The following is a 22,593-nucleotide window of genomic DNA, read 5'->3' as shown; positions in this document are numbered from 1 at the left end:
CATTGTTGACAGAGAGCTTTGGTACAGCAGAGAAAAGCACCATAAGACGACTGTCTATATAGTGTCTTCTCTTCCACTGTGTTTTTCAAATTAATATACCGGGAAAACAGTAACTTTAATCTGATCGGCTTTGTACTTCAATAGGTATGAAATCTAATCCATTGCAAAGTATAAGAGATATAAAATTTAAAACAATTCTATGATTGCTCCAATTAATTTCAGCTTTACCTCAAGCTTATATGGATTCTAATCCTCAGTAATCCAACACTTTATTGGAAAAGTATAAAATGCAGATTATTGTTAACAATCTAGGCCATGCAATAAAAGTTAACCCCTTGAAAATGAAAGGCTTTCAGTTCTAACAACTGCAGTGGCTTATCTCTAGTAAAACATGATAAGGCTATGCCTGTAGTTGTTTAAGGAAATGGAAAGACAAAGTAGAAGACCTGGAGAACACAAGCTTTTGAGACACGAAACAAAAAAATATGCTTAATACTTTTTTAAAAGTCTCTAAGCAACTCTAAAAGAGTTGGGGCTAATTAAAATGGAAACTACTCAGTATCTTTACTCAAAGATTATAAGGTTGTTGTAGTAACATAAGCAACTCGCTAAGGAAAACGATTAGCTTACAGTGATTTATATGAAGGGAAACATGTCATTAAGGAAGTTGAGCCTCCTGCAGTAAAAAATCTTCAACATGCACACTTTGTTTTGTGCTCAACTGTGTGCTAGGCAAGCGAATGCATCTGAGGTCTCTTTCAGGTTGAGTACATGAAATAATGTCCTTTAAATACAATATCAATTTTTCAAAATAATTCAAAACTAATCACTATCTCCTTAGTGGATTAGATGCTCTATTCTTCTTTAATAAAAATAGTAAATAACCCCTTCGTTTAAAAAAATCTTATCTCCGGCAAGAAGTAATAAAATAGTAAAATTTGTAATTTTATATATGGGCTTACTTTAAAGTATATTATCTTGGAAAACAATGTTTATGAAAAACAGTGGTTTTGGGTTCTGATGGCAGTTGTAACTGGTAACACCATTATGGGAGAGAATTAGACATGCTGTATGTTATGAAGGCTAACTCAGAGCAAAAAAGTTTATTCTACAATAGAACACTGGAGGAATAAAATCAATGAAAATGTAAACAAGAAATTGTAAACAAGAAATAGCATCCCTTTCTCTTTACTTGACTAGTAAACAGTCTATACAAACTACATAGGTATCAAAGATTTTATATATGTACACAGCCAACATAATATCAAAATATATTTTATTCTGGACCTCTTTCAGATCTGATTCAAATTACAGTTGTCAAAGCAATACAATGCAAAGGGAAACTGCAACAACATCAACAAAAAATGTGCCTAGAAAGGATAATAGGGTCATTGGGAACAAATCATTGTGATGTGGAACCAAAATACATCGTAAGTGTAATTAACATGGTCCAGGACAGCATAGAACATCTATATCAGTCTTCCTTACACAATAATCATGAAAACTGAACAATAAAGTTCTTTAACATGTACAAAAACTGTCATGGGCTGGTTTACACTTTTACAACAGTTTTAAAGTTAACTGGATAACTAAAGAAATGATGCAGACATTTTAATCCAGTGCTATAGGTAGGCTCACAGAATTAGACCCAAAGGATTTGTAAAAATCAAAATGAAAACATTATAGCTACAATGTCAAAGTCAGGAAAGAAGGAAATTACTTCTGTATTCAAGGATTTCAGAGCTACAAAATGCAGTCTGTGTGGTTTTTTTGTTTGCTTGTTTTGTAATGAGATGGATAAGTACATCAGACTAGATACAACATGCAGAATGTTTTCTTCAACTTATCCAGAAATTCCAAAGAAAACATCATGAAACAGCTTACTAGAAAAAAAAAAAATATGCCCTAGTTATTCACCCTGCTTCAACACTGTCAACGTAAAGGCAGAAATAAAGGATGCTATCAATACCTCTGAACTACTGATATAAGACATCAAATTTCTAAATCAGTGTATTAAAAAAGTGAACACTTCCTCTTTTTTTTCTTTCTCTCTTCTACATTTAACTAGAATCATGTTTAAAAAAAAAGTTGATATTAAATGTGACACTTCAGAGCTACTACTGGAAGGAGTAATTCATAACTTCCCTACCCTCCTTCCAACCCTGCTGACTCAGGAGAAGGGGGAGGCTTTGGAAACAACAACAACAAAAATAAAACAACCAGGGTCTCTTATAGATTTGCTGCTATTCCCCAAAACGTTGGCATTTGCTGCCATGCCACAATGTTGGTCCACTGAAATTGGACTTTGCAGAAACTGTCAACAGATATCCGCAATATGCAAGTACCATCCTTAGCATGTGAGAATAAACACAGGTTCGGTAGAAATGTACAATGTGCTTCAGAAAATGAAAGAGTAAATAGCACTGCATTTCAGATTTTTCTACTTATCTTGTAAAACTTGCCATTTTTGCTCATGTTAACTATGGTCATTTGTGATTCCTTTAAATAGCAAAAATGCACAGTCTTCTTTAGGCCTCTATTCAGTAATAGTTTACATTACTCTTAACAAAATCATTCTACATTAACAGATAGCTCCTTAAAAATAGTACTCTCTCATTAAATCTAATTTGACAGAAAGAAGTTTAAGGAAAAAAGGAGTGCTTTATAAGTTAAGTGAAAAAGTACAAATCTTTGGCCTTTCTCTTGACATTTTTACATGTCAAAAAGCAAAAAAACCTTCATGTAATTCAATCTAGTGATTACTTTTTGCACCATAATTTGTTTTTTACACCACAAAAGGAGGCACTTTCAGTATCTGTAAAAGGTGTCAAACCTAAAATGTGTTTATCTAGAGAATAACTAAAACAGAATGCAAAACACTCTAAGATCTATTAGGAAATTAAAATCTCACTTCTAAAAGTCATTTTGAAAGTCAATGTTTCCTGATAAATGATAGAAAACAGGGATTGTAACAAATATAAGAACTTACACGGGATTTCCTACACACAGGAAAAAGAAACATTCCTTTATGATGTTTAAGAGTGGCAGCTGCTCTTTCTTTATTCTAATCAACAACTATTCATTCATGTCTTCCTTTCTATTTTTCCTTATAAGTTTCTTACAGTAGCTTATACAACAATGATATATAATGAAATACGATACAAAAACTACTGGATTCAGTTGATCTTCAGGAATAAGTTCTCAGAAAAAAAAAAATAGGAGGAAAATGAGCAAGAACCCCAACTATAGAACTTTATAGGTTGTGAACCTTGGTCTCTTGCAATCATGCTACTGCTCAAATCAGAGACAATCTTATTTTTATCTATTGGAGCAGCATCGTGGCACATCAGCAGGCAATTATGATGTTGAGAACAGCAGCAAAACAATCATATGCTCATGAAAAACTCAAGCCTACAAAATGGATACCTTTCAGAGAAGTGTATACTTAAAAGACCCAAGACTTCAGGATAATAAAGCTCTGCATTTATAATTTTTATATGTCCTATTGTGGCTATTATGCCTAAGTAAAATAGCTAAATTAAAAAAAAAACAAACAGAAAAGATGACAATATCATAGAAATGTAGCTGTCTATTTTGGCAGCTATATTGCAGAATTTCTTGACTATCTTTTAATTAGCTGGGGAAAAAAGTCAATAACTGTATGCAAATGAATTGTCCATATCAAAATACAAAAGTACTATCAATAATCACCTCTGACTTTCAGATTTAAGTTCAGTGCAATTGACAAATGCATCGTTAAAGGAAAATGCAGCTTAAACATACTCAAAACATTTGTGTCTATTCCTGGGAGCACACTTAAAAATTATTGCACAGATTTTTTTATTTTTATTTATTTTTTTTAAAACAACAACAGAGGTCAAGCACAGATGTGGACCTCCAGCAATAAAAGCAGGATTTCAAGTGCCAGATACTCAGCATATTAGGTTTCCTACATAAGTCACAGGGTAATAAGTTCTAGGTATCTCTAATGTGATCCAAAACCCTAAAAACAGCTGGCACAAAACCATCATGAATGACTGCCTCTCTGGATGTAAATTTTAAAAAATATTATTACAGTATCATAGTCCCCACTAAGAACAACTGGGGTACATATAACAATGTATTGTGAAATTAAGTGTATTTATTCTCTTTACCAATAGCAAATGCTACCCTACCTTAGTAAAACCAAGACTTGCTTCAATCAATGTTGTTTTGTAGAAATAGCAAAACAACAAATGCTGAAAATCAAAGCTGCATTACTTGGGTTAAATCAATTTCTGCTTAAACTTAGAACACAGATTAAAATTTTAGTAGTAAAGGTCTCAAAATAATTAGTGACAGAAATAGTGTTATAAATTTGCTAAGCTCAAGAAGCAATTCCTTAATTAAAATCTTTGATATATAAATTTGACAACTCTTCAAAATTGACATTCCTGGATTATGTTAAATCATGACAAACCCTGTTCTCACATATAACATGGCCCCATGCTTTCATGTGTCTATATACTTTACTTTTAGTTTCATGAGCATAAGAGGAGGTTTGACTTGATACCTATCTTTAAGAAAATATTTGATGTTATGAACAGAGTAAAAGACATGATATAGTAGTGACTTCTTAAAACAAAAACTAGCAGCTTAAATCTATATTTGAAAAATATGTAGTCACGAGTACCACAAATGCAGAATGAGAGCAGCAGGGAAGTTAGTGCAATTATACTTTTTTTTTTTTTTTTAATTCTGAATCACTGCTATTTAAAAACACCTTGAAGCAAGTCTTTTGTTTTAAAGATTGATTTTTAAACTAAGGTAGCAAACATTTTGCCATGTAATGGCAGTGTTATATGCCGTTATCTTGCTTTGTATAAAGAAAAATAATAGGAGAGATTTTTTTTTTTAATACTGGAGGTTTGGTTACATTACACATTTAAGCTTCTATATAGAATGATGGACACTTTGAGAAGCTAATCCTTATCCAGAAACATTTTAATCTCTTAAAATCCAAAGCAAAACAAACAAATAAACAAAACAACAACAAAAAACCCCAAAACTACTTTGCTCCTTTTCACAATAGTGCACATTTTAACCATATTTTAGTTATGGCTACAAAACATCAGAAGATTTTTTTAAATGTATCTTCTCTATGGTATCAAAAAAAAATTTGTGCCCTTCTAGTTTTTAATTGGCAGAAATTTGTCCCAAAAAAAGAAACTATTATATTTAAGCCACATCACCACAAAAACAGAGCATAATACCCTTTTACTGATGTGTCTTACAGATTGACAAGACCAAAGTCATATATTTTCATTTGATTTCCAATTCCCCCTTCCACAATATGCACCAATTGAATATATGCTCTGGGAGCCATAAAATGTACCAAACATCTACCTTTTCAAAAAAATGCATTAAAATATTTTTAAGAATTTTTTGTTGTTTAAAAGGTGAAAAAATATAAACAAGAAATTGATTCACTCCCTTACTTCATGCATCCATAATCTAAACCAAAAACAAAATTGAAAAGCAAGAACAAACTACTGCTGCAAGTTTTTGTAAGTCCATTTTCTCTGTACATACAAACTGCTCACTACTGAAGGGAAAAAAGAATATAATCCATGGTGTCTGCTGATTCAAGGGGAGAAACAAGGCTGTCATTAGTATCCAAAAACTGGTACATGTATGGTCTGCTTTTATAACGTATATTTCTCTCTTCTGTTTTTCATATCCAAAACTTCTAAATGCTATTTTAGGGGCACAGCAGATTAGATTCCAGCACTTGGTGAACAGAATTCACAAGCTGTGACAAAACTGTCATCTTCAGGGTGCAATTTTGTTTATATACACTGTATGTATATATTTCCTTTAGGTTTGGCTGTAGTGGACTGGCCATGGTTCAAGTGGGACTATAGCAGTACATGGGTCAGGGACAGTCATTTTGGCTATGTACACATTCATAGTCGGTCCATGGCTTCCAACTAGTAGCGCTATTTCCGAAGGTCTAATACACAAACCTGTAAGAAAGTAAAATAATCAACCAATGTGTTCAGAATCTTATTGTATAATTCAAGTTTAACTTTTCTGTAGTACAATTTGGAAACTTTCTTAAAGTTCACAAAGGCAGTACAGGGGAGTAACTATGAAAATGGGCACTTAACCAATAGAAATTGGATTATCTAACTAGATGTGGAAATAATCCTGATAATAATAGTAGTAGTAGTAGTGGTGGTGGTGGTGGTAGTAGTAGTAGTAGTAGTAGTAGTAGGCGGTGGTAGTACAGGGGAAGAAACATGGCCAGAACTTTTAGGAATTACTTTCTGTTAATTAAACAGTAGTGCAAGAATGCTCAAAATAGACCATTTCCTCTCTTGGACCCTAATGAAAGATTTTACAGACTGTATTAAGCTATAGCTTTAATAAGCAATTAATATCAAACTCTTTCCATCTTCACTTTGCTTTTGGAGTTTTAGAACCCCTAAAAGCCTAGAACCTAATATTTCTGCAAAGAGTTGGCTAATCCTCTCCTGAAAGTCTCTGGGTATCACAATTTCCTTCACCTAAGAATCAATTGCTTCTAATCTACCCCTGCACTGAGTTATCAACATTCTTTGGGAAAAGAAACAAGTAACCATTAAAAATTCAAATCATTTTCACAGTGGTACCTTGCTCTGTTTAATTTCACTACTGAAAGTTTACATTTTAAAAAAATTGTCCATATCCAGATTATGATGATAATCTTTTGGGAAAAATAAGCCTAAATTTTATTTTATGTTTGATTTTGTATACAATGAACAACTACGCAGCTTTCAGAAAATAAAAGTCAATACCTTATCTTAAAATTTATCTTGCAATGAATACTTTTATAGCCACTACCACCACAATAAACTCCAATCCAATGTGCATGGACACACACTCCCTTCTGGAAACATTTTATTGTACTTACTGAACCATCTGATGCACTGGCTCCAACTTTGTCTCCTGCTGCATTCCAGCAAACTTCAAAAATTCCACCTGTTCCCCTATAGCTGTGAACTAGAGCACCTGTCTAAAAAATGAAAAACACAACCTTAAAAATCTTGATATGTATTACTACACATCCAAATAGTGAGATAAAAACACTGAATGGCTTTATTTCTAACCATCAGGAGAGTGGGACTAAGCTTCAACTCCAAAGTAAGTACAAGTTCTGAAATGCTAAAAATGTGACAGGGTAATCATTTCCTAAGAATACAACACCAGCCTACAGACACACACTGAGTTTCTCCAGGGACGACAGCCATCCTTGTTTACATATCTCTTTGGCCTCTTTGCCACAGCTAACAGCCAGTGTATGCATCAAATACGTTTCCGCTGTAGTTGAATGATAAGTTTATTTAACATGTGGAGACACAACATTCATTCACAAATATCCCCAAAGAGAAAGTTTAACAAACAAGTAAATATAATCCTAGGGGAAGTCTTTTATTTATTCATGTTTATTGAGTAATCCCTCAGCAAGGGGAGTTATCAGAAGCAAAATATAGGATAGGTACATTATTTCTTGAACAATTTTATCATTAATTTAGCTGAAACAGAAGTGTAGCTAAATTATTTTATTTCCCTGGCAACAAAAATAAAAATCATTCAACAGCCACTGAAGAATTAAAACCCATTCTAAAACCATTTTCACTTGAAAGAAGTCACTTAACAGGTTGAAAGTCAGAGGTGCTGTTGTAAAAACTGGAAAACAGCCAAAGCTGTGTTCTTGGTGCTCTGGCCTGACAAACCAAAAAAAAGTGAGCTCTGAAGCTTTATGGTACAAAAATGTCAAGAAAGAGGTAGTATATATACCTAAAAACAACCCAGCAGTAACCTATGTACTTTATAAATACCTTCCCACACAGGCTACCCAGGTTAACCACTGAGCTGGAAGACTGTTTTCCCCTGACTGCCTCTTCAAATTCAGAAAGGTAATGTGGTACAAACTGTAGGTGTATGGCTACAACGGACTATAGACTGAAAGGCTCAACTCTTTTTTTTTTCCCCTTCCTAAAATTTCTCACAGTTTATAAAATCAACAAAAAAATTTTGGGAATAGTACTCTTTGGTATCTATGGCAACAAAATCTGAAATATCTACTGAGGTACAGAAGTAAAATCTAGGGGCCGGTGCTGTGGTGTAGCAGGTTAAGCCAAGGCCTGCAATGTCAGCATCCCATATGGGCACTAGTCAGGGTCCCAGCTGCTCTACTTCTGATCCAGTTCCCTGCTAATGTGCCTGGGAAAGCAACAAAGTATGGCAAAAGTCCTTGGGCCTCTGACCCACTTCGGAGATCCAGAGGGGAACTCCTGGTTCCTCTGACTTCAGCCTGGCCCAGCCATTTGGGGGTAAACTAGCGGATAGAAGCTCTTTTCTCCCTCCCCCTCTTAATCTCCCTGTCTCTCTCCCTCTCTCCTGTGTCTCTGTAACTCTGCTTTCAAACCATTATCATCATCATAGAAAATAAGTCTACAGTCAATTGTAGGATTTAAAAAAAAAAAAAAAACTAAATACTAAAAACCTACTTTCTTTCAAAAGCATTCACTAAATCGTACAATTGAATGAGGCCATCATGAACCCAAACAATATGGTCAACAGGAGCTTTAAAAAGCCATTGGATCAGATCACTAGATTCTACCTCAAATTTGTATGTATATGATAAAAGACTTCAACAATGTCAAATGCTTAATACTTTGCCCAAGAAATCAAGGAAAATTAACTAGAAGCATATACATAGCAGAAGGATAACAACTTTTTCTTGCACTAAAATTTACCAGATACCATTTTAAAACTTTCTAACTCCAAACAGTAAAATGAGACTTCTGATACACAATAGTAATACAAGAAAACAGGTACTCAAATGCCTTTATATACTTAGCAGCATCTTCCATTGCACTCTGCAATTCTATACTCAAATTTCATTTAAAAAGATTTTGTCACACTAGACTGAGGACTAGAAATGTTCTAAATACAGCAAAAACTAACAAGTGAAAATAATTTTTTTAAAGAACATTCACAGTAAGATAAAAAAAAAAATCATAGGACACTTCAGAAAGAAGATAGAGAAATTGTAAAACTTAACTACAAGGTAGTTATTAGCCAAATCCAGAACTGATGCTCTTGTCAGAAATATGGAGGAATGAAGCACTAAGAACCAAACAAATTTTGGAAAATAAGGAGACTTAAAAGTAAGCCATTAAAAAAACAACTAGGGTATTGATTCAGGTAAATACAAATAGGATATAAACACCATAGATTTGGTTTATGAATCCAGTATATGAAGAAGTAGCATTATAAATGGTGCTGAAATTAGAAATTATTCTTACTAAAGGAACATACATACATTTTGTATGTCTACCTCATACTATATATGAAAGCCAATTTCAAGGAGGTTAAAAACATCCCTGTATGTGGCATGTACCAATGCCATCTCACTAGTCCAAGTGATCAATTTCAGTTCACAATTGATCACACTGATAGGTCTAAGAGTCCAAGGGATCACACAAACAAGACTAGTGTCTGCTAATACTAACTGATAGAATCAAAAAGGGAGAGAACGATCCAACATGGGAAACGGGATACACAGCAGACTCACAGAATGGTACATGACCTAAACAGCACTCTGGCCTCATAATTAGCCATTAAGGCATTCAGATGCAGCTAAAAAGCCCATGAGAGTATTTTAGGCATGGAAAGCCAAGCCAAGACACTCTGGCAAAAAAACAAACAAACAAACAAACAAACAAACAAAAAAAAAACACACACACACACCTAAATGAAAGATCTCTGCGAGTGAGATCCCAGTAGAAAGAACAGGCCATCAAAGGAGGAGGTACCTTTCTCTGAAGAGAGGAGAGAACTTCCACTTTGACTATGACCTTGTCTAAATAAGATTGGAGTCCACGAACTCAAAAGGCTTCCATAGCCTTGGCAACTCATGACAAGAGCCTAGGGTGATTACTGACGCCATAAACAACAAGAGTGTCAATTTGTTAAGTCAACAACAGGAGTCACTGTGCACTTACTCCTACTTGTTCAATGTGAATTAATGCTATAATTAGTACTCAAACAGTATTTTACACTTTGTGTTTCTGTGTGGGTGCAAACTTTTGAAATCTTTACTTACTATATACTAAAGTGATCTTCTGTATATAAAGATAATTGAAAATGAATCTTGATGTGAATGGAAGGAGAGAGGGAGCGGGAGTTGGGAGGGTTTTGGGTAGGAGGGAAGTTATGGGTGGGAAAAAGCCATTGTAATCCATAAGCTGTACTTTGGAAATTTATATTTACTAAATAAAAGTTTAAAATAAAATATCCCTGTATGGCCCAGCCTAGCATCCCATATGGGTGCTAGGTTGGGTTCCAGATGCTCCACTTCCAATCCAGCTCCCTGCTAACAGCCTGGGACTGTCACAGAAGATGGCCCAAGTGCTCCGGCCCCTGCGTTCAAACTGGCCCAGCTCTGGCAGTTGCAGCCATTTGAGGAATGAACCAGCAGATGGAAGATCTCTCCCCCCACCCGTAAACTCTGCCTTTCAAATAAACAAACAAGTCTTCAAAACAAAAACACACTGTAAAAATATAAAAACTTAGATCATGTATGAAAAAAAATGAGACCTTAGTGACATCTAAGAATGTGTTAAGCTGCAAAAATCACCAAATGATATAGATAAATTTGAATAACACTAAAGTTTTACATGATATTCAATGAAGAAAACAAAAAGATGAGGAAATAGAAGATTACTGTAATCTGTATGACTAACATGGATCTGGATAGAACGCATGAAGAACATCACCTAGTCAATAAGTGAAGAAAACAATAAAAGATTAGGGTGGGGTAGCATTTACACACAAAAAAAAAGTCCAACTGGATAACAGCTTTTTGAAAATACATTGAAATTTGTCAATAATCAAGGTAATATAAATTAAAAAACAACACTATTTCCTATCCATCAAATTGAAAAAAATGTTTCACAGTCTGATAATCAGGATAGGCAAAATGGAAAAATCTAAATATTGCCATAAACACTTATAAACACTTTGGATAGCAGTTTGACATATACATCCTACAGGATTTCAAGTTTATACAGTAAACTATTACAGAAACTCTCAATCACGTGTACAGGAGACATGTGCAAGGATGTTCACAGCAATACTATATTTTAAAAATTCCAGCAATAGGAAAATTGATACATTCAGTAAAATAAACCAACCTTCTAGGACACTGTGCATTAAAGTAATTTTATTTCAAAAAACAAAGTAATGAGAAATACATGCTTCAAAAGATATATACACACACGTATGTACTTGTATATATATATATATATACATATATATATACACACACACAGATTATATATAAAGAGAGACAGAATCATGTACTATTTACATACAATTTTACCACAAAAACAGCAGTACACATAATTTCTCATGGGAATGACAGATATCCTCTTTTGGACTGCTAAAGCCCATTTAACAATTGATGATTTAAAAATAAGAAAAAAAATTTAAAACAAATGTGGCAAAATGCTCTCATCAATTAAATCTGGGAAGTAGGTACATGGATATATTATATTGTCTGAGTATTTTATATTAAAAGTGAAAATGAACAAAGACTAAATATTCATGGAGATTTGTATTATTATATTATGATTTATATTTAGGGTAACTTTCACAAACTACTCAATTACTGCTCAGTTTTTGTTGTTCTTGTTTTTTTTAAAGATTTATTTATTCATTCAAAAGGCAGAGTTACAGAGAGAGAGAGAGAGGGAGTGGGAGGGAGAGAGGGAGTGGGAGGGTGGGTGGGAGGGAGAGAGGGAGTGGGAGGGTGGGTGGGAGGGAGGGAGGGATCGGTCTTCCATCCACCCGTTCACTCTCCAAATGGTGGCAAAAGCCAGAGCTGGGAGGATCCGAAACCAAGAGCCAGGAGCTACCTCCAGGTCTCCCACGCTGGCCCAAGGACTTTGGGCCACCCTCCACTGCCCTCCCAGGCCATAGCAGAGAGCTAGATAGGAAGTGGAGCAGCCGGGTCTTGAACCAGCACCCACATGGGATGCTAGCAATGCAGTTGGCAGCTTTACCCACTACAAAATGGTGCTGGCCCCTATTTTTCAGTTTTAAAAAGTTGAGTTGGGAGAACAATTCATGTCCTCCCACAAATACAAGGTTTGGAAATGATTTTTTTTAAATGAATACTCAAATATTAGTTACAGAACATATCCTGCACAAGGATATATTCAGTAGGAGAGAAAATGGATTATAGATAAGAAAACAATGATAAAATATGAAGGTGAAACATGTTACTTTAAAATTTTATTCTAAATATAATTTTTGATTTTGCCTTAATAATTGTTCAACTAGGAAAAGTTTGCAATTCACATCACCAAAGGTTTATTTTCTAGTAAAGAGCTTTAACAAATAAAGAAGACAGTAACCCAACTGAAAAGAACATTATCACAGTTCACAGAAAAAAATTAATATGAACCATTAAATATAATCTAAAATACACACTGAAAATGACTTTGAAATATTAAATTTCACCTATACATTAGACTGTGATCTAATATATTCCCTCATATTGTCAATTAGGAGTGTAAAAATGAAAGAATCACAAGACTTTTATTCACAAAAAGATCTCACAAAGATTAAAATTATACCTGTATACCTAATAGGGGATGAAGTCAAACAGAAGTGAAATTTTTCAAGAGTATAACTTTATATAATATATATTAGTTTTTTCTTGATCCATATGGAATGTACAACTTAACCAAAAACAATCTGAAAATGATGAGTCATGCAAATTGGTGAAATCAATGATAGTAGTGGTCAATAAGTAGACAAGAGAAAAGAGCTCACAGTAATCTATGTGTGTACTAAAACCAGCGAGGAGCTGATGATCCAAGGGAAGGCCAGTGATTGCTATTAAAGAAACAGTAGGGGCCGGCACTGAGGGGCAGCAGATTAAGCTGCTGCTTGCCCTGCTGGCATCAGGTATCACAGTGCCTGCTTAAGTCCTGGGCTGCTTCACTTCTGATTCAGCTCCCTGCAAAGCAGCAGAAGATGGCCCGAATAGTTGGGTAGGTTCCCGCTATGCAGGTGGGAGACCTGGATCAAATTCCGGGCTCCTGGCTTCAGCCTGGCCCAACCTAGCCCTGACTATTGTGGCCATTTGGGGAGTGAAACAGCAGATGGAAAATCTCTCCTTCTCCCCACCTCTGCTGCTGTCACTTCTACTTTTCAAATGAATAAATAAATTTAAAAAAAAAAAAAAAAAAAAGCGCCACAGAGTATATGGGTATAAAAACCAAAACATTGAAAAGGTTGAAAAATGAAAGCAACAGGATGGTTCTATATTTCTACATGGCTCGCTCTCTAGCATCAACCCTGAAAAGGTGCCAAGGTTCTAAGTTTGTTTCTCATACATCATCCTGCTCCACCATAAAGCTTGTCTTTTATTTTTTACTGCTCATGTATTACTTCCTCAAAGATAATCCTTTTAGAAAATAAAAATATCATTCATCTGAATAAGAGTATCTTAATCTTTCAAATTTTTTATCTATGGAACTGCTAGGGAAGAAAAAGTAACAAAACAATGAGTCATAAACAGATAACCTAAAATCACTAGTAAATATAAAAAACATAATTTCAATCAGTTCTGATCATTACTGAGCCATAAATTCTCCCTTTTTAAAATTAAGAATTCAATTAATCCCACAGGAGGAATGATACCCGCCCCAAAGACCACATCTGTATAGGCAAATGCATCCACCCAGATATAAGAATATCAAACCATCTAAATATGTCAAACATACCTGTGTGTTCCAGATGTGTACACATTTGTCAAAAGAGCCACTTGCCAGATACCTGCCATCAGGACTGAAAGCTACGCTGTACACAGGCTCTTGGTGTTTTGTCAAAGTATGTATGCAAATTCCTCTGTCAACATCCCATAACCTAACAGTAGAATCGAAGGATGCACTGAAAACGGAGGAAAGAAAATTAGATTAATGAAATACTCTTATAGCCTTGTATCCAATCTCCCAATATTCTGATACTTGAAACAGCCACAAATTCTTCATGAGAAAAAGATTGGACTGTAAGGCAATAAGTATTGTGGAACCAGACACTAAGTAAGAGAAAAAGGCAGCTTAGAGACAATTCTAAATCCCTAAACCAGAAAACATAAATAAGGTAATTCACTGCCTTTTTCACTTTAAGTAATCCCTTTTTACTGATTCATGATCTTAAACACAGAATTGGCCAAATCTATTGATTTATTTTTAAGATGATGAAAAAACAGAACTATACACTATATCTAAATTACTTACATTTTAATCAATATTTGATATCATCAAGTCAGAATTTGGTTACCTCCATTATGTCCTGAAATACTTCTAATATAGCCTGTATTTAAAGTCCCCCTTGAAAATATAGTCCCTGGGGAGTTTGGCCAGGCATTTAAGACGATGGCTAAGGTACCTGCATCCCACATCAGAGTGCCTGGGTTTGACTGCCGTTTCTTACTAAGACAAGACCCTGTGACAGCCAGGAAGGCTTAGTGGGTGGGTTTATTTATCCTTGTAAGATCTACACTGCCATGTCATAGGATCTTCCCTACTTGTATTCAAATGCATTAGAAGCTTTATTTGTAAAAGACTCATAAAAGGAAGAGTAAAACAGAAATATCGTATCACCTTGCTAACATAAGGTTGGCATTTGGGTTATTTGTCCCTGGTCCAGTTGGACTCCATTTGATAGTATAAATCTCTTTATTATGTGCTTGCAAATCATGGACACAATTGTCTTGCTTCATACTCCATATCTAAACAAAAAAGAAAATGTACATAATTATGGTTCAGTATAATGAGTACATTCAAAATACTATCTTGCCAGCCCAAAATATGAGTAATAGAACCAAAATTAAGGGAATATTTGTAATTTAAATACAGAATGTATTTAATATTTTTGGAATAAATGATATTAGCTTTATCACCTTCAAAAATATTCACTATTGTAAGGTTTGAAGACTGAATTATAGTTTTTTTCCATGATTACTTCTGGTAGATTGAAAAGTTGCAAAGTTCAACATCAAAATGTTAAAGGCACTGCTTTGATGCTGTCCCTTAAATAACAGACATTATAAATGGTTCTTAGAATTAACTAGCTGGAAATTACTTTCTGTAATGAAGTGAAAATAAGTAAACAGCTTACAAAATAATGTGATGACTCGAACAGAACAAGTGATGAAAACACATGCAATAGAGCTAAAGTAGTAGAGAATAAGCTTTTGCTGAGGTGAAAAATGCTATGTTCAGGTTAAAAATCTGCATTAATTGTGAGCAAAAATTAACAGAAACCTACATCCAGAGTATTTTTGGCACAAGTCATTCAATAAAGACTTGAAAGGTGGAATGGGGGAAACACATAGGATGTCTTGACAAACACAAACACATCAACTCCAACAGCAGAAAGGAAACAAAAGTTAGCTGGACTTCATACTCCTACAATGAAACTAACAAAAAATAATGGGGTAGTATCATAGTGTTTTTGTAGTTCAGGCATTTATAACCCCATGTAAATGAACCCAAAAGATGTTTTCCCAGAACAAATTTCTTTAGACTTCCAATGGCATTTGATACTGTTGGCCACTCCCATCCAGTGTCTCTGTGAAGTACTTTTCTCTACACACTCTCTCCCTTTTCCACTTTGGTCACTCCTCAGTCTCTGGAAGCTTAGGTAGGTGTTTTGTAGTGAGAGAATCAGACACATGAAGCCTCTCCATCTGCATTACTCAGACATTATTAAAGTTCAATATGATCTTCTCACTCAATTAGGTATTCCCTGTTCTCAGAAAATGTCCTATTACAGCTTACCCATCCACCTAGTTTTTGTTTTAAAATCCTACGTGACCTTTATTTATTCTTAAGATGCAGAAAAGCTCTCTCAAAATTTCAAGTTCCAACCTATCTCTGCAGCTGCAACTCAATCCATGACATAAGGCTCAACGAGCACCAGCTTCCATTTCCTTGTATATCATATGCTTTTCTACAAATTTTTCATTTCATAAGTACTAATGCATGTACATACAAGGAAAACTCCAAAATGAAAGCATTAAGAAAAGCATTTTTACCAGCAATGCTCCTAAGGGAGCCAGCACTGGAGAACTATCTGACTGAACAAACAGCAGGTACTTAGGGTAAAAAAGGCCAGAGAGTTCCCAAGGTCACATTCAGTCTGTTCATGGTAGGAGGAAAAGCAGTTTTCCCTCAAGATTATTTTATCTGTAAAGGTTATCACATCTGCGGTCTGGTATCACAAAGTCAAAGATAAAATTGTTTTCAGTAGAGTTAGCTGTTATAGAAGAGAACTGCAGGCTTCATTTATTTTGGAGATTAGTAGTTGGCTGTTTTTTACTTCAAAATTCTTTTTCCCTAACTGTGGTATAATGTGCTCAGATGAAAGGTAGCAACAGTTTTGCTTTCAGTCAGACAAGAAAAAAATAATAAATGCAGGTTAAAACGTGGCTGCTGGCATGTCGGCTTGCTCAGTCACTCAGAGACTCCCAACTCACTTCTATCAGTTTCCCAGCCAGGGAGATACAAAGTCACATCACAACAAAAGCAAATTGATACAATTCACAGAATTTCAGATAAATTCACAAATGCTTCAAAGATCTTAAATATTTGTCGGTCAGATCTTCACATGTGAAAATAAACTTTAATTGAACCAATACATAATGTTACATTTCTTACTGCCTGGGAGGGTTAATTTTATAAGTCAACTTGAGAAAGTCATGGGGAACTCAAAGATTTAACTAAACATTATTTCTGTGTGGTTTTGTGAGGGTGTTTATGGATGAGACTGGATTTCGATCACCAGACTAAAAGTAAGGCAGACTACCCTCTCTCCAGTGTAGCTGGGTATGATCAGATGCAGAGAGGTCCGGAACAAAACAGAATGGCAGCCTTACCACTGAGCTTGGATACTGGGCTTCCCGGGACTGGAACTTAACCACTGGTATTCCTGACCCCTAGGCCATGGATCCTGCCTGGAGTTTCACCAGCAGTTTTCTGAGTCTTCAGTTGGCAAACAGCAGAACATGCATGTGATTATCAGCGCCCATAACCTTGTGAGCCAATTGTCATAAATCTCTTACAGATGGATTGATTGGTCTGTCTCCTCTATGGGTTCTATGTATCTGGAGAATGCTGATTTATATGGCATCATAACTGTATGACTATTAATACAATGTATTTGCTATATTCAAGTATTTCTGTATATCCCAGAAAAGAAAATTACAGTACGCAAAACAATAATTAATCATTAGAGAGCAGGAAAAGTTCTCACCAAGGCTTAAACATAAAATGTAAGAGAAATATTCTAAACAGTCAAAGCAGGCACACTGTGTGACACTCCCATCCCATCCCCATTAAACATTAATTACCTTCAAAGTCATGTCATCAGAGCAGGAGGCCAGGAGATTGCCAGTTGGGTCCCATTTGATAGCATTTACTTCATTCTAAAAATAAATATTCACATTTTCATTTGCTAGACTGGGTTACTGTACAGATATTAAACAGAAACATGTCAAAACTATTCTGAAATATCACTTGTCATAATCCCTGTTACAGGGAGGGAAAAGGTTTCTTACCGTATGTCCCTGGAATGTTTTAATAGGTCTGTCTTGTCCTAATTTACAGACATGAATGCACATATCCGTACTACATGAAGCAAAGGTGTTGTTGCTCTGCCAATCAACATCCAGTGCTGGTGCTGGAAAGGAACAAAGTTGATGTTTGCATTTATTCCACATATACTGAAGTCCAGAAGCTTTAGCTTTGAACCACAGTTAAGACATTAAGCACGCTACATGGTACCTAACATTTTGATACTTTTTAAGATACTAAGAAAAAATATTTATTTTTAAAATAAAACTATCAAACTATCATAAGCATTACTTTCCACTTAGTTATCTCTATATGAGATGCACCCTAACAGAAAACACACTGACCTAATTAATTGGGAGACTGGGGTTCCTGAGTGTTTGCTCTGTAAATTATTAGCACCAAAACTTGGGTGCTGTTTTGTAAAATGGTAAGATTAAAAGTGATGGGGCTGGCATTGTGGTGTAATGGGTAGAGCCACTGACTGCAGTGCTGACATCCCATATGGGTGCCAGTTCAAGACCCGGCTTCTCCACTTCCGTTCCAGTTCTCTGTTATGACCTGGGAAAGCAGTAAAAGTTGGCCCAAGTACTTGGGCCCCTGCACCCGTGTGGGAGACCCAGAAGAAAGCTGCTGGCTCCTGGCTTCTGATCGGCACAGTTCCAGGCGTTGCAGCTAACTGGGAAGTGAACTAGCGGATGGAAGACCTCTCTCTCTCTCTCTCTGCCTCTCCTTTCTGTGTATAACTCTGACTTTCAAATAAATAAATCTTTTTTTAAAGTGATGACACCATTCCTTCTATTTCCAAAGTGCTGCTGAGAATCCTGGTTCTGCCACTATCTAATTAGAGCCAAGCAAATCACTTAAATTCTCATACTGTTTTGTCACCAATGGGGATAACATACCACTTTCAAGCTTACTACACAAGATGCTGTGAAGAATAAGTGAGATGATGCATGTGGAAAGTGCTATGGAGATTACAAGTGTTAGACAAATGTTATCTAAGAATTATTTCCATTATAATCTACTCAACTTGATAGGTGGAATGTTGGATACTATTTGCAAATACTTTCTTGTCAAATATGTGTGTGTATACACACACACATACATGTGTACCTGTATCTTCCGTATTCATATGTGTATCTTTTTTTTTGACAGGCAGAGTGGACAGTAGAGGGAGACAGAGAGAAAGGTCTTCCTTTGCCGTTGGTTCACCCTCCAATGGCCGCCGCGGTAGGCGCGCTGCAGCCAGCGCACCACGCTGATCCGTTGGCAGGAGCCAGGTGCTTCTCCTGGTCTCCCATGGGGTGCAGGGCCCAAGGGCTTGGGCCATCCTCCACTGCACTCCCTGGCCACAGCAGAGAGCTGGCCTGGAAGAGGGGCAACCGGGACAGGATCGGTGCCCCGACCGGGACTAGAACCCAGTGTGCCGGCGCCGCAAGGCATAGGATTAGCCTACTGAGCCGCGGCGCCGGCCTCATATGTGTATCTTATAGTCTATTTTTGTCAGGTATCTCAAATTCACAGAATTTAAACCTCAGAAGCCCAAGAGTTGGCTGGCATTTAATACGTAGTCTGAATTTAGCTGATATCATTAAACATTCTTTCCTTTGATTTTCTCCTAATGCAAGGTGCAAAGGCTGTCTGTAATTAGCAATGCAAATTAACGTAATGACAGCAAGTAATTGGGTTAAGCAGGAGGCACATATCAAGCAAACTGTGGCATAGGCTAAAGCAAACTGTGGTAGGTGAGGCAAGAATGGTTTCTAAAGACACATAAAACACGAAAAATCACATTAAATTTAAATGTTAGTGTCCCATAAAATGCTGTATTGGAACCCAGCCAAGCTCATTACACTAAATATTATCCATGGCTGTTTTGCACCACAAGGTCAAAGCTGACTAGTTGTAACAGAAATCCTTTGGTCTAGAAAGCACAAAATATTTATTATGTTTTTGACAAAAAATCTGTCAACCCAATTTAAAGGAAGAACTTAGGAACAAGGAGAAAAATGGGACACTTAAAGCTGTGTGAATAACACTCATTATTAAGCATATAATAAAGGAAAAGATCAGAAATGGTTTTCATGGGCAGCAAAAACAAAGCCACTCCTCCATTGTGGATACAGGTATAACTAACTGGCTAGGTTACACCTGACCATACTGCAAATAGTGTTTGCGAACCAAGACTGTTAAGGCAAGGAACACGTTACATATGAGAATTTGCAACAGCATTCGTGACTTGAAAATTTCATCAGGATTTTCTAAATTACAGTAAGATTTTTTAAGATGTTTAAAGGCCAAAAAACAAACAAACAAAAAAAAAATCAGAAAAACTAAGATCCAAAGTACAGCTCAAGATCACTGACAATATTTACATGGCCTGACATACTGTGGCAAAAAATACCCTACATGAAGGATCTCTGAGTGAGACCCCAGTGGCAAAAAGAGGCCATCAAAGGATGTACTTTTCTCTAAAGGGAGAAGTGAACTTCCACTTTGCTTATGGCCTTGTGTAAATACTGATGGAGTTTGTGGTCACAAAAGGCTTCCATAGCCTTGGCAGTTCACAGCAAGAGCCTCAGGTGATCACTGACATCACAAATAAGAGTGTCAATTGTTAAATTAACAGAAGTCACTGTGCACTTACGCTCCATGTAGGACCTCTGTCCTTAATGAGTTGTATGTAGTATGAGAATTAAATGCAATACATGTTCCCAAATAGTACTTTTTATGTTTTGTGTGTGTGTGTGTAGGTGTTAACTGTTAAAATCTTTACTTAGTATAGGGTTGGGTCTCTGTATATAAAGTTAATTAAAAATGAAGCTTAATGAAGAATGAGATGGGAGAGGGAGTAGGAGGTGGGACGGGAGTAGGGGCGGTGGTAGGGTGGGTATGGGGGGAAAAACCACTATATTCCTAAAGTTGTACCTATGAAATTTGCATTCATTAAAAAAAAAAAGCTTTAAAAAAATCCATTATGCAACAAGAAAAATTTGAAATACATGCACAGTATTTTCGTAATATATATTTTCCATAAACTTTTTAAAATCTAATCTAGTTGAAATACACACACACACACACAAATCCATGTACTAGGGTTCAATCTTCAAATGCCACAATGCCTGGGGTATGGCTGCTAGCCAGGAATGCAATCCAGGTCTCCACACAGGTGGCAGTAAGCAATCACCTGAGCATCATCACTGATTCCCAAGATCTGTTAGTAGGAAGCTACAGTCAAAAGTTTGAGGTTGGTATCGAACCCAGACACTCCAATATGCAATGCAGGCATGTTAACTGCTACGTGAAACACACTTCACTATCCTGCTCCATGAATCTTTTGAAGATCACTCAGACCTCAATCAAATTTAGGCCTCCCCTCAAGCAATCTTATGAAAAATACAGTGACACATGAACATAAATTCACCAGCTGTATAGTTTCAAACTACAGATTCCATCAAATTTTTTTAAAAAATCAAGAAATCACCTAATTTTAGAGCCGACAAGTAGAGTACATTGGAGGCTATATTTCTTATTACCTTCAAGCAGTACTTTAGCTGGCGATTGATCTCCCCTCTTCCCTAGAACCCTTTAACCTGTGTTATGTGAACAATGCCCAGCTTCTGTCTGCTTGGCTGCTAAGGGCTCCCAGTGGCAACCTTTTTCACAGAACCACCTTGGGACACACCTTTTTGGGGGAAGAGGATTTCAAATTCTAGCTCTCATGTTTCAGAATGAGAAAAACTAACAATGAGGTGCAATAAATATTCCAAAGCTCCCCTTGGACCAGGCTGAGACTGGAACTTCATCAGAAGTTATTTTTCCTTGGCTTCCTTCCTCTTCTCCATCATGCTTCCCTTACTTCCTCACTTGTTTCTCCTAGGATGGTTTCCTTAATTAATATAATTAATCACTTCACTCAAACAGTTGGCTGAGGGTCTCCCTTCCGGTAAAATCGAGCCAAAATCAGCCAGTAAACAAAAGGATAGGCCAACTTTTACAAGACTGGTATGTGCACTCTGCAGCTCTTTTATGTGCATCACCACAATGATGTGACAACTGACCAGTTCATTTGTCAGTCCACTCTCCAATTCATTCCTCATCACACTCTGCCTTATCACACTCTGCAACCCAGAAGGCAAACTCTTAGAAATTATATTTCTCTGGCTCCTGAGTTCACACTGGAAGATACAATCAGAAGTGCACGGTCAGAAGAAAGGCAGAAGACCGGTATCTCTCTCAGCTCTTTGTAGGCTGTTTCTGGCAGGGGCTCCTGTTCTTATCAGCAGCCTTTCCTCTAAGATCCAGTTCTCACTGGACAGGTGATTTCTACCTTCTCCAGTTTCAGGCTTCCCGCAGTAGTTAATTTCTATGTTATCTTTGTTTTTCACCCTTCTCAATACTGCTGCAAGTGTTTCCTTCAATTAAATTACCTTTGGTTTCCTGACTGGAACTTGAATTATTATCTACTACACTTACAAATTTGCATTTTAAGTACTAGTATGTATGTAAAGTTTCATCTTAAAAACAACTCTGGGGCTGATGCTGTGGCACGGTGGATTAAGCAGCAACCTGCAGTGCTGCATCACAAATGGGTGCTGGTTCGAGTTCTGGCTGCTCCACCTCCTATCCAGCTCCCTGCCAATGTGCCTGGGAAAGCAGTGGAAGATGGCCCAAGTACTTGGGCCTCTGCCCCGACTTGGGAGACCAAGAAGCAGCTCCTGGCTTTGCTCTGGCCCAGCTCCAGATGTGTGGCCATTTGGAGAGTAAACCAGTAGATGGAAGATCCCTCTGTCTCTTGCTTTCAAATAAAATGAGTAAATCTTGAAAAAAAAAACTTTAATATTTCTTTAATAAGCAATTGTTGTGGGGCTAGCACTGTAGAATAGCAGGTAAAAGCCTCCACCTGCAGTGC

General features: G+C 36.4%; 1 protein-coding gene across 7 annotated transcripts in view; it reads right to left on the bottom strand.

The window, feature by feature from the left end:
• Window positions 1-4,965: 4,965 nt before the first annotated feature.
• TBL1XR1 (TBL1X/Y related 1) overlaps window positions 4,966-22,593 on the bottom strand; it is a 182,632-nt gene continuing 165,004 nt past the window's right edge. For all 7 annotated transcript variants that reach the window (XM_062211667.1, XM_062211671.1, XM_062211650.1 and 4 more), the window contains 6 exons: window positions 17,666-17,787; window positions 17,459-17,533; window positions 14,709-14,836; window positions 13,827-13,992; window positions 6,935-7,036; window positions 4,966-6,005 (listed from right to left, as the gene is read on the bottom strand). In XM_062211667.1, coding sequence (XP_062067651.1) covers window positions 5,979-6,005; window positions 6,935-7,036; window positions 13,827-13,992; window positions 14,709-14,836; window positions 17,459-17,533; window positions 17,666-17,787 — 620 coding nt within the window. In that variant the 3' untranslated portion in view covers window positions 4,966-5,978. The remainder of the gene's footprint in view (window positions 6,006-6,934; window positions 7,037-13,826; window positions 13,993-14,708; window positions 14,837-17,458; window positions 17,534-17,665; window positions 17,788-22,593) is intronic.

The sequence above is a fragment of the Lepus europaeus genome, chromosome 2, assembly GCF_033115175.1.
Source record: "Lepus europaeus isolate LE1 chromosome 2, mLepTim1.pri, whole genome shotgun sequence".
Classification (NCBI taxonomy): Eukaryota; Metazoa; Chordata; class Mammalia; order Lagomorpha; family Leporidae; genus Lepus; species Lepus europaeus.
Note: the sequence above shows the minus strand (reverse complement) of the source record. Positions and strands in the feature narration are given on the sequence as shown.